This window comes from Acanthaster planci, linkage group LG17 (genome assembly GCF_054643075.1).
Source record: "Acanthaster planci isolate LZ-2023a linkage group LG17, COTS_SCS, whole genome shotgun sequence".
In the NCBI taxonomy this organism is placed as follows: Eukaryota; Metazoa; Echinodermata; class Asteroidea; order Valvatida; family Acanthasteridae; genus Acanthaster; species Acanthaster planci.
In genome coordinates, this window is record NC_141793.1 from 8,045,628 (window position 1) to 8,064,099 (window position 18,472).

General features: G+C 39.4%; 2 protein-coding genes across 4 annotated transcripts in view; one reads left to right on the forward strand and one right to left on the reverse strand.

Annotated features, from left to right (window-relative positions):
* Window positions 1-2,166, reverse strand: part of LOC110984227 (5'-AMP-activated protein kinase subunit gamma-2-like) — a 61,718-nt gene extending 59,552 nt beyond the window's left edge. The window contains exon 1 of one of the 3 annotated variants that reach the window (XM_022244185.2): window positions 2,014-2,166. The gene's annotated coding sequence lies outside the window, so the exon portion shown is untranslated. Of the gene's footprint in view, window positions 1-1,898 lie in introns of all 3 variants that reach the window. The other 2 variants (XM_022244184.2, XM_022244188.2) reach the window with 2 other exon arrangements.
* Window positions 2,167-2,294: 128 nt separating this feature from the next.
* Window positions 2,295-18,320, forward strand: LOC110984228 (aquaporin-11-like). Its single transcript, XM_022244189.2, has 3 exons — window positions 2,295-2,572; window positions 8,496-9,092; window positions 13,348-18,320. The coding sequence occupies exons 2-3, from the start codon at window positions 8,510-8,512 to the stop codon at window positions 13,584-13,586; spliced, it is 822 nt and encodes a 273-aa protein (XP_022099881.1). The 5' UTR covers window positions 2,295-2,572; window positions 8,496-8,509; the 3' UTR covers window positions 13,587-18,320.
* The last annotated feature ends 152 nt before the right edge of the window (window positions 18,321-18,472 follow it).

The following is an 18,472-nucleotide window of genomic DNA, read 5'->3' on the forward strand; positions in this document are numbered from 1 at the left end:
GTAATCTTACCTCCTACTTTTCAAAAAATTTTGAGCTCATTTTTGGACTTTATCCATTCGTGCACATTGACGTTGACAGCTCGAATCATCATGGGGTCAAGTTTGTGACCCTCAAACTGTAACCTTACATTATACAAATAGAGCACCAGGAGTTGAGATGCGACGGCTAATTTCTGTTTACCCAGGCATGGGCTGGCAGTCATGACAGTGAGCAGTTCAGGCCTGGGTAAACAGGAACCAGCCGTCACATCTCAACTCCTTGTACTCTATTTGAGTAATGTAAGGGTACATTCACGCGGTTACTCCTGTTAACACAAGTAGCATGCGTGAGCATATTATCACTCGGGTGCAGAGTATTAGCCCTCTCTAGAGAGAATATACTCTAGCTGGCCCACGGGTCATACTTCAGCCGTTCGAACGCTCAGGAATATACTCGTATTAACACGAGTAGCTCACTTGAACACACCCTAAGGTTATGATTTTGCGTATATAGATCATTCACCCCATCAATACCCTAATGTATAACTTTGGGCGATTTCCAATTTGTAGAAGTCGTTTTCAAACGCGAAAGTGCGCAGATCGACGCTAAAAGCGTCGTATTGGGATCCCTCTATAGGGCCTAGGATACGGAGGGAGTCCAGTAGACTGGCCCCCACTCTGAGGATAGTTCTGTGGGTAAGTACATGTACATGTAGCGTCAACAAAGTGTCGAAAACAAACAACCACAATGTTGAAAATACCATGAACAATGCCCTCTACCATGTCTACTGATTAAACGTGGTTTTATTATATTTTAAAGACTAACACCTGCCAGTGAGTGCTACTGTGTTAAAAAGCACCAAATTTGCTTACAGAATCTTGCAGGAAAACAAAATTTTTTCGCAATGTATGGGGGCCACCATCTTTCTTTCCTCTGCCATGTTTGCCGTCGACGCAAAAACAAGATGGCGGCTGGTCGGGCTGCCACTGCGCTGCATAAGCAGGCCTGACTTTGTCACTCAAATACCATTTCAAATAGATATGATACATTGAATTTGATATGTAATATTATGAAAAATTTGCATAAATATGCTTGAATAACTTGCTGATGCTTTGTTGACGCTTGTTAACATGGTCAATGTTGACTCTATATAGCACCACCCCAAGTTTTCATTAAAATTTCAAGGTTCAGTCCCTTTGCTTTGCACATACATGTACATGTATGTTCATGATGTTGCATGGAAACTACATGTACATGGATGACATACATGTAATGCATTTTATGCACAACACTATGGGAGAAGTGTACCTACAAAACGTTAATCTGTTTCCATTTTATTTCATACTCCAATTCAAGCCACCCCCTTCTGACAAAGTGTTGCATTATTGATTTGGGATGAAGATATTCACAAAGTTCGAAGTTTAAAGCTTGGCAGAGAAGGAAAATTTGGAGAATTCCTTCCTACAACACCACTTTTTGTCAAGGACTGTGCTTTGACTAATTCGTGAATATTAATGTTCTAGTATTGTCCAATCAACGTGACGACTTGCAGCTCATTCATCCCACTTTGACCAGTCACATTCATTTTCAGCCTGTATATAGAGTGACTAGTGCCCTTAAAAAAGGCAATTACGCTAAGGGTGATTTGTTCTTACAAATATTTGAAAACGTATTTTAAAATACACAGCAGGATCCGTCACACTCCAGTACCTCCAACCAGCATATAAGCCCCACTCCCTGTCGCATATCTGTGAGTTGATGAGCAGATACATAAAAATATTTAGTAGAAAACTGTAACTTGATTTTTGACTGGTTCACCATGTTCACTTCCCCGATAGGGTTGTGCATAAAATGCATCGCTTGTTTGTCATCCACACCTGTACCCATGCATTGCGAACGTCGAAGTTTATTGTCTCACCAGAGGTCAGAGCGATATTTTCTGTTTTCACATCACGTCCACGCAGATACAGAGGTCGCAGTTCTCATCAAACAGTCAAAGATTCAAAAGCCTACGATCAGTAATGTAGGCTTACCTTCTGGAGAAGTTGAGTTGGTGTGATGTTTCCTAAATGGCCATGGGATTCCTTTACCAAGTGGGCCTTACTCTCTTCAGAAGGCGAAATAGTCGCAGAGAAAGCATGCGCCTAAAGGTGAAAGTGCGCAAATTTAGAGCCAGTTTCGATGTTGCTATAAGGAAGATCACCTTGTAATACATGGATTATATATTCAGTGGCGAGGGCTATGTGGATCCAGTACTGCTGTCGTTGGTTTACGGCACCAAACTTCGCTTAATGGATCGGGCGAACCAGTGTTAAGATCACTGACGAAATCTGCAGCTGTGCTCGTACCGCGTGTAAAGTGGGTACGGTGCATGCACGCGTGGCACCTGTGGCATGTGTATGTGTGGAGTGTCAACTAGAATGCACATGTAGCCGCGACATTTGTGCGCAGCACAGCTCTCATTTAAAATTTTTTTCCGAAAGAGACCACCAAAATGCGGAGTTGGTGTGAACGGCCTCATGGAAGCCTTGATTTTACTTGTTTTATGCAGACAGTTGACACAACTTCCATGACTTAATGACAGTTCGCAGAGTAAGTTACCAGGTTAGGCCATGGAGGTAGTGATTCTACCTCCATGGTTAGGCCTACATACTTATTACTAGTACTGGCCCATGATCAGATGATGGATCCTAATTAGTAATTCCTCCATGCTAGGCCTAAGGGCCTTGGCCTACTTTTGGAAATCCACTCGATCGTCAGTCACTTCGCCCCATTCCCACTTCGCCTCATTCCCACTTCCCCATCCCCTCTTCGCCCCATTTCCACTTTGCCCCATTTCCACTTTGCCCCACCGATTATCATTCATTCTGTTCTTTAGTAACAGAAGCAAAGGTACGGAGCCCCTAAAGTGACATGAGTTAAAAACTCAGAATACAAAAATAATTTTAGTTTGTATTTCCATTTCGTGCGCTTGAAATCTTTTCGTGTGCGCGCAGTCATTTCGTGCGCTCGAAGTAATTGTTTTCGTGTGCTTGAAATAATTCTGTGCGTTTGAAATAAATCATTTCTAGAATTCATTGATGGAATGTGGGGAGGTCTGGCAGCTTGTGTGCTAGGGCTAGGTTGGGGCAGAAAAATCTTAGCTAAATTCATCGCAAAACAGGGTAACAAGCTACCTCTTGTTTAACAAACAAGGGGGACTAAATTCAAACAAAAATAAACAAAATAAATTATTTCGAGCACACGAAATGGTTTAATTTGAGTGCACAGAATGATTTCGAGCACACAAAAAAATTATTTCGAGGGCACGAAATTGTTTGGAGCACACAAAATAATTTATTACTAGTGCACGAAATGATTCGTGCGCATGAAATACAAACTAAAATTATTTTTTATTCTGAGCAGGTGACACTAATTTTGTGAATGCCGTAGAGTTTTCTATTTAGGCCTACATGTATAACTCCATGCCATTTGTGGAACTCCTCTTTCAACCATTTTGTGAAGACTCTTGTGCTTGTAAACACACTCGAGCATGTATGGGACAAAGCCGAAATGGGGCGAAGTGGGGACGGGGCAACGTTGAACTGGGGCGAAGTGACCGTAAAGCGATCGTCACGGTGGACATGGTGTGGAGGGCTTAGACAGGATGTACATGTGTACATGTATCAATACTTTTACAGACCGGGAGCTAGCGCTGCTAGGTTTCAGTTACACTGTTGCACGCAAAAGGTTTGGTTATGGCTATCTCTATCATGTCTATCAGTAGTGGTAGTTGTACTAGTACTGTAAGAAAACCTGTTTCTTGAATTCAACATTCCCGGCATTCAAGGGTGAGGGACCCCCAAACCCACTAAAAACATCTTGAGTGTGTGAGCTGAGTGAGAGCGTATGGTTAACCTGTACGGACTAACCATCTTGAGACCCCTGATGCAGCAGGTGGAGATCAGCCGGTAAATATCAGTTCTGGTTTGATCGGGTCGAAATTGGCAGAATCAGAGCCAATCCATTGTAACTATACTGGTCCCGATTTTCTTGCAACGCTCAGCCTGGAAATTGTCCTAAGATTAATCTCAGTGGGATAACCATGGCCGTACCCCTTAGGTTTGAGGTTTTCCTCTCGCTCTAGTAGCCAGGGGCTTTGTGAGCTTGTTCAGTGATAAAAAAAATACATGTATGCTAGTAGGCCTAACTCAGGAAAAGAATAAACCTTTTCGACTTTCACAAATTCCACAATGTCATGTGCTTGACATGGGACAAATTGTGAAAAAGACAAAAACATGTAGGAAGGCCTATATTCAAGAAAATGAGCCTTTCTAACTAAGTCCTTACCTTTGCTTGCTTCAGTCATTTTCACTTGTGGACAGTGAGGGTTTTTCTATATTGACAGCAGTATATTGTGATCCTGCTGCTTGTTTATTATGTTTTTTGCAGATTCTTTCTTAGAAGTCACAGTTTGCAGAAGTTTAGCGCGAACCTTTTGAATCGCGAATTTATCTGAAAGAGATTGAGGGAAGTGATGTATGTACATGTAGATGGGGAGGACAACACACACTTCAGACACACCGTAAATTCTCCTCTTAGCCAGAAATTACAGTCATGTGTCTAAGGTTGATAGTCCCCATATTTACGAGGTTGTACCTAGAAGACGTAAGGGGCAGGCCTGTGTAGTATCAACCTTGCCTTACGTAATAGGCCTTTAATATACATGTGCATTGGTCAACAAGAAGAAATTGTGATTATTTAAGTAACAAACCTGCAAGATTATATGCTCTTTGTCAGACTGCACAGTTCATAGCCACTTTAAACTTATATTTTTATAGTGACCCATTGGACATGAGTGCTTAAAAAGATGTACATACCTGTTGCAAAAACATGACTAAATAGCTTATCTAGAAACTGATTCTGTGAATCTCCTTCCATGTAAACGGTCATCTCAACTGGCTTCTTTCCTGGAAACTGATTTCCGGGAATCTCCCTCCAGTGAGGGGTCTTCTCAAAATTTCAGTGAGTACAATATACATGTAGATCTGGTAAAATGGCATTCTGCCCCTGACCCTTTCTCATCTTCAAGATGTTTTTCAAAGTTATCAGCAAATATTAGGTATAGAAGCTTGTCTTAATATGGCATTTATCTCTCTGATAGGACCATTAAAGTCGAAAAGTTTCTCAAGCTTATTAATTACCCCTTTTTGTCACTCTAAGGGTCAAAAGACCCCTTATAAATTGAAAATTCCAGGAATGAGCCTTTCCTGAGCATCATTTCTGTTTTCATTACTTATGTTAATGCCAACCAAGTTTCCATGCATGCAAAAGTGTAAATGGGGACATGGGACCCCTTTTTGTCACATATATGTAAAGGTCAAAACATCCCTTCTTTTTCTAAGATGCCAGGAATGAGCCTTTCTTGAGCAATATTTTTGTTCCAGATACATCAGATGAGACAAAAAAAGCAAAGTAATTTGTTTGTGTGCAGAAGTGTAATTGAATCCTTAAAAAGGGCTCTTCTTAAATAGTAATGCCAGACAATTTCTTTTCTTGAGCTACATGTACTTGTATAATTTTTTAGTCACTGATGATTACTGGTTATATAGGGCCAAGTTTCAGACTTGTGTAGAAAACATGAATTTTGAGGGGATCGGGGGGTCCCACCCCTTAATGCTAGGAATGCTGAATTCAAGAAATGGGTTTTCTTCAGTACCATTCTACTACTTGAAGATACCCATCATCAAACCATTCGTATGCAAAAGTGTTATTGAAACTGAGCTCATTCCCCAACTATTATACATGTATGTTAGTCCGAGTAACTTGGACTCTACAAATCGCCTGGTTTAACATTTGGACATGATTGAGTGATTTTTTTAAAAGTGTGTGTAGGCCTAGCCTTTGGTCAATATTGCGGGAAACATGTGTAAACAACACTAATTTTCAATTAAAATGTTAACAGCCATCAGAAAGTGACGGCAAGGGGAAAAGTTCCATATGCGAACGAATAATTATTCACTTAACAGTGACCTACAAGTACATGTATTTACATGTATGGTGTGCTATTTACGGCGCACATTTCTGCCTATCTCTTCTTTTGTCACGTTGCATCGTCCTGCATTGCATCGTATGTCGTGTGTCGTGTCACGTACTACTGTACGTTGCCTGAAGCATGAAGCAACACAATGCATGATGCTATGTGTCATGTGCTGTTGCCCTTTGCCTCATGGTGTTTAAAGAGGGTTTAATCACTGTTTTCTTTCATTTCCGTCCTGCGTGCTTGCAAAATACATGCCCTGAGCCGCAGGCATTGATTTTTCTTGTTTTTATTTCATCCATTCATCAATTTCAATTGGTTTCTGTCATATTTTATTTTTAAAAAATGAAAAAAGAGCAAATAGAAAATCCGTGTACATGTATGTAGAAACTACATGAACTCTCTCATAATAAGTGTGAGCCCAGAATTTGTCACTCTTTAATAACCCATCGGATCCTTGTTCCAATTTCCGTCCAATTTCTGTTGATGAAGTTCCCATTTGTGGTAGATTTGTAACCTTAAGATATTTCTCTGTGGTCCATCTTCAGTCTTCCTTCAGTTCAGTCTTCCTCATTAACTTCATCAGCACCACACTTTCAATGATATTAGTCTGTGTTTCTGAATAAAACACTGTAGACCGTATTATCATTGTGACGGTGTCTTTTCTTCAACTCTGTTTGGCCACACATATAATTTCTCATCAGATCCCCATGTTACATTACCAAGCATGTAATAATGATTGATGTATTATAGCTTAGAATGGACTTACGAATTATTATTAGAAAGATCAGAATTAGAGCAGGAAAAGCTAAAACACGGTCGTGGCTGACATTAATGTTATTTATTTCCTGAAGACAATGCCGATAGTTGTTTGCAACATTCTGTTTAATTACATTTGATTTAAAAAGAAAAAATAATAAGAAAAAAACCCTTTTCTTCAACAACTCACTCTTAATGAAAACACAAGGTTACAAAGAATACATAAACAAAAACAACAGAATCAAAGCCTGCTACCTACATGTTCATGTATAGCATGTATATGTACATGTTCTGTGCACAGGGGACGAAATGAAAGAAAACAGTAAAGGGCAAGGCACCCTCTATAGACACCATGAAGCAAAGGGTGACAGCACACAGAGCGTCCCGTCATGCCTTGTGTCATGTGTTTTGTCATGCTTCAGATGACGCAATACGCAACGCACGGCATAACATACATGTACAACACGACAGTGCGATGCGACCGGCGTTGGAAGGAGCAATGTTTAGGCTGAAAAAATTGCAACAAGGAGAGGATGTAAGACATTTGTGTTTACAAACATAATGGCAAGAAGGCAATGGTGCGATGTGACAGCACAATGCAAGGAAGCCGTCGTGCCGTCGCTTTGTGGAGTTGCATCACCTCGGAAGAGGCTACAGAGAGACAGAAATGTGTGTCATAAATAGTACGCCATACCTATTAGCTGTCAGCAAAAACATTTCCAGAAAAGGGAAAAACCAAGTCGTTTACTTAGAAAACACATAGCCTAGGCCTAGAATTTTTCACACCAATATCATACATGTAGCATAGGGTTTGTGCACAGGGTGTCAAGCGGCGTTTGTTTAGGGAACTCTTTCCATAACTTGCCCTAAAAATATAACTATTAAATTCCGAAGTATTTAACGGCAAGCACTTAGAAAATACGTACAGTGTAATTGTTGTAAAGAATCTTGGGAAAATTCATAAAAATGTAAAATTTCAGTGCAGTGACACCATACATGTACACATGTAATTCAGGCCTTGGGATGAATGACGGCCACTACGGCCAGTGCCATCATTGCCCTTCTCACTGGCCGAGGTGCCCCACAAAATGTCTCCGTCCTCACAGCCACTTTTGCCTTGCCCTATATTTGCCTTGGCCGTTATGCCCTTTTCACATAAACATCCATAAGCCTAAAAAAACAGGATCGAGTCCAAGCATGTACTGAATGTACATCGTATACGTCCGCACAAAGCATGCATTGTACAGGTACATGCATGTACCATACATTTCTCTACATACATGTACATGTAGAAGCACGGGTTCTGAATGTGCCAATACTTCAAGCAGCAACACCCCTGCTGCAAAAATACCGGTAAATGCCTCTATCGTGTCTATTCGTACACTCAGCACGAGTACATGCAGCAGATTTCACATGCAGTCGCCTGACTTTATCTTTCTCGGTGTGTACATGTATGTGTGATACACAATTCACATTTGATTTACATTGAGGTCCGTGTCCGAGGCGACGTGTGCGCGGTGTACACGTACATGTATGTTCTGATTGTCAAAAGTTTTTGATGAATGCATATTGGCATTTAGCCTCTGTGCCCCTATTAAAGATTTTATCTGGCCTGGTGCTCTCCCAACTGGCCGTGATGCCCTCTATAATTTTGCTTCATTTAAGGCCAAAGTGGCCTTGCCCTAAAAATTACCAAATTCAAGGCCTTGTAATTGCCATTATTTTTTTTTATTTCAGAGGATTGAATCAACATGTCGCTCGTGTTTTCATTGGTGATTCTTCTGAGTACTTTTCTCCTCACACAAGCTCTGCGAGTTGCCACAAGTACCATCCTTCCAAGGTCCATTTATCAGTTTGTAGCAGAGTTTCTGTGTACATTCCAACTCACAAGCTGTGTATATGAAAACGGCATTGTGTTGGGCACCCATGGTACTTGGGTCTATGCCTTTGGGATATTCTGCCTTGGATTGGGATACAGTCTTACTTTTGACGCTTTCGGCAACCCTGCTGCCATTTTTGAGCAGATTCTGAAAAGGAAAATCAGTGTTCTCAATGGTGCTCTGAAGATGGCTGCAGAGGTGGTTGGAGGGTTGCTTGCCTTCCGATATATGCTCTTTGTTTGGCATACCTTTGCACCCAGTTCAGTACACATTAACCATGCCAAGATGGTCAGAGTATCATGTGTATCAGCTCTACAAGTGAATTTATTGACAGGAGCTCTGGTAGAGGCCATAGCGATGTTTGTGTCCCGCAGTGTTGCTGGCATTGGGCTGGGAGGGCCAAAGTATTACAAAATGGTGAATGCTTTCACAACTGCCGTTGTGGTTGTGTCAGGTAAGATATGCATTTGAGGTTTTGAGTAAATTTAATATAAATATGACTTTGAATTGTAATAAAACTACTTAGATTAGGTTTTGCATCTTGTGTTACCACTCTGCAAACTTCAAATCATGAAAAAGACCACAGCAAAGCTAAGAACGCTACCTACAATTTCGTGCTTCAGTGCTCCAAAGCGCTGGCAGGCACACCCCATTTTTAATTTTTGATTATGGATTACTACGTTTACCAGTAATTGTTTGGTGAATGGATTAAAAAGATACAAGCTGGGAAAGGTGTTGAAATGTCAACAACAAAAAGGCAGTGGAAATCTGGTGGCTCTCTCTCTCTCGTGGAGTGTTTCTCTGATGATAACATGATACTCTGGGGAGGTCTTTCAGCTCTACATGTAGATGATCACACAACACCTACTCTGGGGAGGTCTTTCAGCTCTACATGTAGATGATCACACAACACCTCCCATGTGATCCGACTTACATGTACATGTAGATTGGCCCAGCTTGCTATCAGAAAAAAGACATCTTCAGAAATGCTACTAAAGCAACCAAGGCTGCAAGCAATAGGGAGGCTAAAAAGTGGCATGGCAAAGTACTTTTAATGGTCATATACATCATGTACATACATGTACATGTATATTATGCACCTGTCAATTGTAATCCCGGCCCTGGGGGACCCGGGACTGTCAAAAATGTAGCGGGGACGTACCTGGGGATGTCCAAAAAAAAGGTGCCCCGCCGGCCGGGACGATAGCAGGGACTTGGCCGGGGTTGTACAATGGCTGCCCCACTGACCCGGGACGATAGCATGGACTTGGCCATGGTTGTACAATTTGTTACACCGTCTATCGGTAAAATTTTATAGCATTGAGCTTCGATTTAAAATACAAAGTGTTTCCCCTACCCTGACAGAGGAAAACCTGACAAAGATGACGCTTCATTTTTGGATCAGTGCGTACAAAATACAGACCTTGCTTTTTTACAAACATTGCCCCCACTTTCTATGGACTGATAAATGATTACAACGTGGTAATTTAATCTTTCGACCAAGTAGCACTGGTCACGTGTCTTTTGTCGATACATTTCAAATCATTGGTTGTCTTGGTCAATCTTCAATAAACGAATGAAATGTTGTGATAATTGATAATTATTTCATGGGCTGGCATTGGCCACGGCCACATGTACATGACGAGCGTTTCAATTGGTCAATTGAAAAATGTGCGTAACAAATTTTGCTATTGGATGAATTTCCATAATTATTTCTGAGACGTCCGCAAAGAAAGAATATAGCGATTTGGGTCATCGGCCCCCTGATTTCGGTGCTTCAGATTTGTGGACGAATGTTTTGCCAAAGTTTGGTAAAATTATAGCAGCTACCCCGTGCTTTATTTCAGTGGCATTTTACGTGCACTTATGGCGACCGACTCTGTGTCACTTTTAGAAATTAATGAAAGTTATTAGTTATTTATTTGTAGTTGCATGGTTGTTGCGTCACAACCCAGCATGCTGGGGCAGTGATGGTGCGGGGATTGGTCATAACGGCCGACACGCCAGGCCCAGGATTGCGCGGGGGTTACCACAATGATGCCCGGCATGCTAGGGCCAGGGATCAGCCGGGGAATACAAAAAAGGGTGCCCCGCCTTGGCCGGGCAACTTACGGGGACTTGGGCGGGACTATCACGCTGGCCCTGTTTTATCTTCCCCACTAGTCCTGGGGCCGGGATTACAGTTGACAGGTACATTACTTTATGAAAATTGTAAAAGATACCAGTGTATGTACAAAGCTGAATTTTTATTTTACCGTATTTGGTACATGTATACACTGAATCAAGGTACTCTACTAGTAATTCTAAAAATTTTTCCGAGTAATTTTGATTTATGTAACAGGTTTTGCCCTTACCCAACGTATATATTGATAAACACTGTATGCTCAGTGCTTGTCCGAGAGCTTACGAAAAATTTCACAAGCTTACATGTACTCGGGTGGGACTCGAACCCCAACGCAAAAATACAGTACATGTACATGTACTTGATTCACTGACTGATGAGTGTACTGGCTAATACACAACCTGTGCCTTTGTGATGCAAATAATGAGCATTGTGTAAGGTAGCATTTGAGTGAAACACATAAATGAACATTGCACTCATTTTTGTAAACTTGACATTGATACATGTGCATGTATGACCATTCTTAACAAATGAAATACAGGAATATATCTTTGCAACAAACAATTTGAATTTCTTCTTTCTTTGATTTGCCTTGCCCTTCTGGTTGGTATGTACATGCACATACTTATGGATGTAAAACCTTCCCAAAATAGTCTGTCTTTATAAAAACCTCAATTATTTCATATGAGCTCGCTTAATTCTCTTTCAAAGAGAGGCAGATTGAAATGCTTCTACATTTAAGGTAGTGAATGTAGGTGACACCATTGGTAAAATCCAAATAATTCTCGAATATCTTACTTGAAAGAAAGTAAAAAACAGCCTCGGCCAATCTGTAAAGTATTTCTGCCCAGGATGCTGTAGTTTTCGAGAAAACATAATTTTTGTTCTCTTTTTTGGCGATGGTTGGCCAACCACTGTCAAACAGTTCATTTCGTTTTACATACCACATGCACTGATTTTTATGTGTGTTGTGTGTAGATGTGGGAGTCTGCATGAATGGGTAATACTAAAAGCACCTACATGTAAAAACATTTGGTTGATATTCACCAAACGCATCGTAAACTGAAATTAGAGGAAAGTGAGAGTGAGGTACATGTATTAAGTAGAAAATAAATTGGATTAGGTTGAAGTCATATTTTATATAAGTTTTCTTCACGCAAAAATGTTGCAAATTCAAAATCACCCCAAAGCATAATGGTATGGTCCAAACATGGTGGCCCTTTTTAAGCTGCATATCAAGAGGATTTTCATCAACAAAAAGTGATTTTCACACTTTAAACCTCCCTTGTTTCAAGATATAATTCTCTCTTACCCATAATCATTTAGTCAACTAAGAATGGTTTGTAGACTTTCATTGATGTGTAAACTGACATGAAAGTGTATCATTAAGCATAATCAGGCACACACTTGACTTGTGTCAGTGTCATGGACGCGAGTCGACTGCATACCTCATTCCAGAATGAAGTTTTTTCCATGAATCTGCAATGCTACATTGCCAAGAAGGTGCGTGCCTCCAAGGTACGTGCCTCCAAGGTACACGTAAACTCATCAATTACTGAGTCCTGGCTGTTGAACTGCTCTTTTTTTGAAGGAAAAGAGAACCTGTCCTTGCAATTGCCCTCAAGAAACTCATTTATTTTGAAAAATAACTTATCCTGATCGTAAAGCTTGGAAGGATACAATGAACGTACACTGTACATATACATTTAGGTACCGGTACCCCGTACAGAACATGACAAATCCTCTTCTAAAATGTATTTTGTGACAGAAACTTAACTTTTCTGTAAAACTGTCAAAAATGGGAGTACATGTACAGGTACACTGTCCATGTTCAGGTACTGGTCTGTTTATACGTGGTTGCATGTATCAGATGTACATGTACATGTAGTAGCCTGCATTACCAGCTTGGAACTCCACAAAATGCTGTGAATGTAATACCGGTATTTTGTACATGTACATTGTACATATTGTATGTCATGAGTTTTACAGTGCTGTAAACTTCATACATGTTGGCTCATGAGCAAAGTATAATGCTCTACAGTGTTGAGACACCCTGCCATTTGATGTGTTGTGTCATGTTTGTTGTAAAATGCGTTTTAAGTCGGATATTACTGGTACAGTATATACATACATGTACTGTATGTTTGGTAATGTTCTTACCTACAAACGCAATTCATATACCATGTATAATGTAGTTCAAGTAATGCTGTCTGAAATGGTTTCTAATGTACATGATACATCCGTAATTACATAACTACTGATCAGTGGGGACAGAGGGAATTTGAACGAAAAAGAGGCTCATTTTTTTAACACATTTTATAGCTACATATATATACTCCATCCCTTCCTGTGCCCTTTGTTGGAAAGGCAGCTGTAGCATTTCATGCTAAAATGTAAGTTTGGACGGCAAGTTGCACATGTACTGGTTCATACTTGTACAATTTCATTTCCTTTCATGTTAGGTTAATAGTGCATTGAAGAATGGCATTTTGACAAATTAGTGTGACCCTTTGCAGTGTTACATTTGGATTGAAATATTTTTTTGTGTGTTGTTGACATATATATTGTGTCTTTGATCACAATTTAGGTCTTGAATGGACTGGAATGATGTTCAACCCTGCTCTGGCCACTGCCCTGACTTACAATTGCAAGGGTCATCAGCTGTATGAGCACATCATAGTGTACTGGATGGGCCCATTCATTGGCACAATACTAAGCATTTTAGTCTTCTATTACATCATGGAGGAATACGAACAAGGGCAGAAATCAGTACCTGCACATGTCCAAGACAAGAATGGCTTAACTACGAAGGAAAAAACAAATTGACATATTTTCTACATGTTCAGTGTTCATGTACGTGTACATTGCAATTACAGTAGTCGCACCTCAGTGTACATGCTCTCACTAAATTGAAATGCATGCATACTCAACCCGTTTGGCATTTTGAAAAGTATTGTCATTTTTGGAAAATGAAATCAATTACTTCATTGCCACCTTTGAAGATGTACATGTATGGTATGTGATTGACCATGGTAAAGAAATGTGTGAGCTGACCATGCACATACATGTAGACTGTGCCAGTTGGGTAGACGTACATGTATGTGCAACAAATGAGGTCAGTTCAGCACAGTTATTTTGAAATATTTTAATCCTATATTTGAAAAAGTTACAAAAAATTGTCCACCTTGTTTATGTGGGTATGCATTTATTAAACTGGTCCATTAAATTGTCATGAATGTACATGCATTCAGGTATGTTTTCTTTTCATTTTTTTTAAATACTTGTAATTAAATTACAAAATGGTGCTTAGCTTTTAGTCTAAAGTGTTAATTAAAACCTGATCTTCAGTGGCCTTACAGACATGCTGAAACTATCTTCTCTCATGTTAGCCTGTCAAAGAAGATAGTACTTGAAATATGTATACTTATTATTTTAGTTTATTTTAAAGAGTATTGAAACTTTATCACTTGTTGAATTTCTGGAATTCGTGCTTTAAGCATAATTTAAAACTATCATTATATATAAAATAATATAATTTGTAATATTCCTGTAGCATTTACATGTACACGTCTACCTATTAGAAGCATTGCATATACTTAAAATCTGCAATATCACAAAACCCTTTGCCCAAAGGAAAGGGCGGAGCTAAATATGCCAATGACCTCTGGGACTGGAAACTATAATTGAACTGAAATTTCTCCAAGTTATTATTACAGTGATGAGTCCTCATTGGATAGTTTTGTAAAAACTGTACTCGCCAACCCGCATATGATAGTAGAATAAGTTACAATACGGGCCATTCACAATAGTGCGCCTCCTAGAGTTTGCAACATGCTGACCAATTACAATACGTGAAATCTGTCGACGTAGTGCGTATTCGGAAAGGATCAACAGATTTCGCACATTGTGATTGGTCAACACGTTGCAAAGTCTTGGGGAGGCACTGCTGTGAATCCCCGGTATTTACAATATTCTAATAAGCACTTATCTAGTATTTTATTTAACTGCTTCATTTTATTGAAAAGTGTCAAAAGTCTCAATTTTGTGTTATTTTCAGCTGTTAAAATCAGTTCAACTTGAAAACTCAGGATTTGATAAGTGCCTTAATTTATATGGCACAGTTACCTATGCTATAAGATTTGAATCATTACAGCTTTTTTAAAGTGGTATTTTGAAACATTCACGTACATAAACAAGGTGCCTTCCTGTAAATATTACAGCATTAAAAGCAAGTAAAGACGGAAAATATCTTGAAAAACTGGAGTTGTGAAAGACAGCAAAAATTGACATAATACCGGTGTATTGAGCAGAATGTGGAAAATACATATCTAAATTATATTTTGATATATAGAATCAGAATATATTGGTATTGGTATATTGGTATTAATTACCAATTTGTTGAATTTTTTCCTTACAACAGTGGTTTTAGTTCTCAGTAAGGATGTGTTGAGTTATTAAGCTATTAGTGTCCGACAGAACTAGCCTAATTTGTACCTTAATTTTGTGAAGTGTCTTGGCAAAATTACATGGGAACTTGGCACAGAATGCAAAATCAAAGGTTTTTGTTTAATTTTTCAGATGAACACATTTTAAAGAAATAATTACGAAATCATGGAATAATGTTTTAAGGATGGAACAATTACTGGTATCAGTAAGAATGCAAGTTCTCAAAACATTAATATTCCTGTCCTCTGTTTCTTCTGTTTTACTTGACAAGAAATGCAAACTTTGAAAAGAAGTAACTTCCAGTGGAATTTTTGAAGATAATTAGTATTGTATAGACATTTTTATTCTCCTACCTTAAAAGCCACAAATGTTTATAGGGCTTTTCCCACTAGAACACTCACCCTGGGGATGGCCCTGGGCCACCCTGAGGTGATGCACACTATTCAACCTAGATTTGATTCATGTTTGTTTCTATCAAAACCACATTTACCTCACCCGGGGGTGAAGTTGCCCATCATTTCACTCTTGTCAAGTGGGGTGATGCTTGTAACGCAGTGCACGAGTAGCTTGTCGGCGAAGCGGAAGTGCACGCGAAGATTTTCCAATAATGCCATAGCTAAAAAATGGCACCTACCAGTGGCTTGATGCGACCAATGATACTTGTAAAGCAATTTGTTTATTTCTCTTCCATTTGTTCATAAGCAGACGTAGCGGCAGGGATAATGTGCATGTGTTGTGGTCCATATGCAAATTGATGAGAATAGCACACGCTTTTGGTGAGCTTTGTGCCATTGCTTGGCCCGAGGCAAACGAACCCTGGACCCGTTTCACACTCCCCTTCTCATCCATGGGAAAGCGTCTCACCTTGGGAATAAAAATTCAATCCTGGTCCCAAGCGGGGTTGAACTCGCCCCGGGAAAAGAACAATCTTTGGGGTGGGGTGTTTCACGTGGGAAATGAGGCTTATTTTCCCTCCCACTTTGGGAGGGAAAATAAGCCTCATTATAGCCTCAATAAGTACAATGAAAGCAATTGCCGGTAAAAGACTGGTAAAATGAAAAGGGAGCAAAATGTAAAAGTTTAAAAAATAGCCATGTTTAACCTCAAAGGTATACGTTTTAGTGTTCGGCAGGGAGTAGCAATTTGTGATCACAGAATGTCTTGTCCCATAGTACCACATCTTGCACCCTAATGGATCCAAGTTTTAAAATTCAAGTTAGTGAAAGATTGAGACAGTGAGGCCCCAATTCCAAAGATGAAAAAAAGGGTTTTTGATGCTTTTGTAAAGTTGCCTCCATTTTGATGAAAGCCTGTTTCCCCAGAGTTTTTCAGCTTTTTGAAACAAGAAAAATGTACGTGTTCACATATATACATAATTTGTCTTCAGGTATTGGGTACCCATTTTAGATTTGTGCCAAACCAAGCTAAACTATATGTACATACAGTGTAGTTTCATCTACAAATTGCAAACTGCATGAGGAGGTTGTAATGCAGGAAGGATGCATGTATGACAGTGTCAGAAAAATGTCATTTCAATAATTAGACTTTCTTCATCAAATCTGTCAAGTATAAAAGGACACTATAGTGTATGACTTGACTTTTCAGTTACATCAAAATTTTTATCATTTCTTTTATGCTTTTAGTTTCAATAGTTATATAATTAGGTGTCGGTAAAATAAGCAGCATGACCAGGGTTTTTTTTTGGGGGGGGGAATTGGATGCAACATGGATAGCATCTGTTCAACCTGTTAATTGTGGTGGCCACATAACTGGACCACCAGGCTTTATAATAAAGCAGTTGTCATTAACAGTCCATTGCTATTGTAATATAACTTCAAATCATACCAGTGATGATGTATGCCATGTACAAATCTGTAATACAGGTGTTTCACAATAGTGTGCCTCTTAAGAGTTTGCAATGTGTTGACCAATCACAGTGTGTGAAACCTGTTGACCCAATGTGCGTCTGGAAAAGGTTGACACATTTTGCGTATTGGGATTGGTCAACACATTGCAAACCCTTAGAGATGCACTATTGTGAATTACCCATTAAAGTCATGCCCAGAAATGCAGTACATATTCATAAAAAGCAATAGGCAAGGTATTTGTACACAAAATTAACCGGAGCAGCAGTCATAACCATTGTAAAAGCCTAGAGGCAGTTAGATGAAGTTAGCTAGGGTCTCAAGCACAAAGAATTTGTACTTCCATAATTCCAATTTAGGAAGAAATACAGGTTATTTCAAAGCACTGATAGTATTTTCATCTCAAGTCTACCAAACCTTTTTTTGGGGGGGGGGATTTGTGGGTGGCAGCATTAAAAGTGCCCCTTCCCTACACCACTGAATAGAATGACAATTCTGTTTGGCTTCTCTTTTGTTTTTACTCATTGTACAGTCACCATTTCAGAACAAAACAACACTAATAATACCTCCCCCAAAGAATGAATAAAAGCAAAAATTACCCAAAACTTGATTTACAATTAATTCATGGAATTTTGTAAAGCCATTTTATTGTTGCATTTTTGGTCTACTTTATCCGCAGGATATAAGGAAAATGATAATTTCCTTGGTGCTGTTCTTGATCACCCCTATTTATTCACAGCTGGAGATCGGGGGTAGGGGAACAGGCCAGGGAATATCACCAATTAGATTTCACTCAATAACAATTTCTGATGAAACTTGTCAACTCACTTCTATGGTCTTCTGCTACCACCTATCCATAATCCCATTTGTAATACATGTTGAACAGCATATGTTGTGTCTGACAATTGTACATAGATGTATATAGCAAGCTGTGATGTGTTCACTGAATTGCAAAAATGACTTCTTGTCACTGATCTGTACAGTAGCAGAAGTAGATTTATATCCCAGTGAAAGAGTTGCCTTCTAGTCTTAGTTGGGGTTTATCCCAGATCCCAACAAGGCAGTATCACACTTTTAATAAACACAAGAAAGGAAAACATGCCAAACTGCATACGCTCACTTTCTTAAAAAAAAACTTGATTAGAACAAGCTTATCCATTCACCTGCTTGCCACAGTATATGAAAGTAAGTTTACTGGTACATGTAGCTGAAAATAAACCTAGTGTGCAAAAGCTGTTTTTATAGAAAAGTGTTACATGTACATGTGATTATATAGAAATATAGCCAAACAGTTTATACAACCACATGAAGCAGTGACATGTTACTGCTCAACTTCTCCTGTAAGTAAACATACATTCACTTATTTCAAGAAATAGTAACCTGCTCTGCAAAAATGAGTCA

What these genes read in the sequence shown, in the direction of transcription:
- LOC110984228 (XM_022244189.2), top strand. Translation starts at nt 8,510, where the DNA reads ATGTCGCTCGTGTTTTCATTGGTGATTCTTCTGAGTACTTTTCTCCTC. An exon ending in TGCCGTTGTGGTTGTGTCAG is followed by an intron (nt 9,093 to 13,347) that starts GTAAGATATGCA and finishes ATCACAATTTAG; the next exon opens with GTCTTGAATGGACTGGAATG.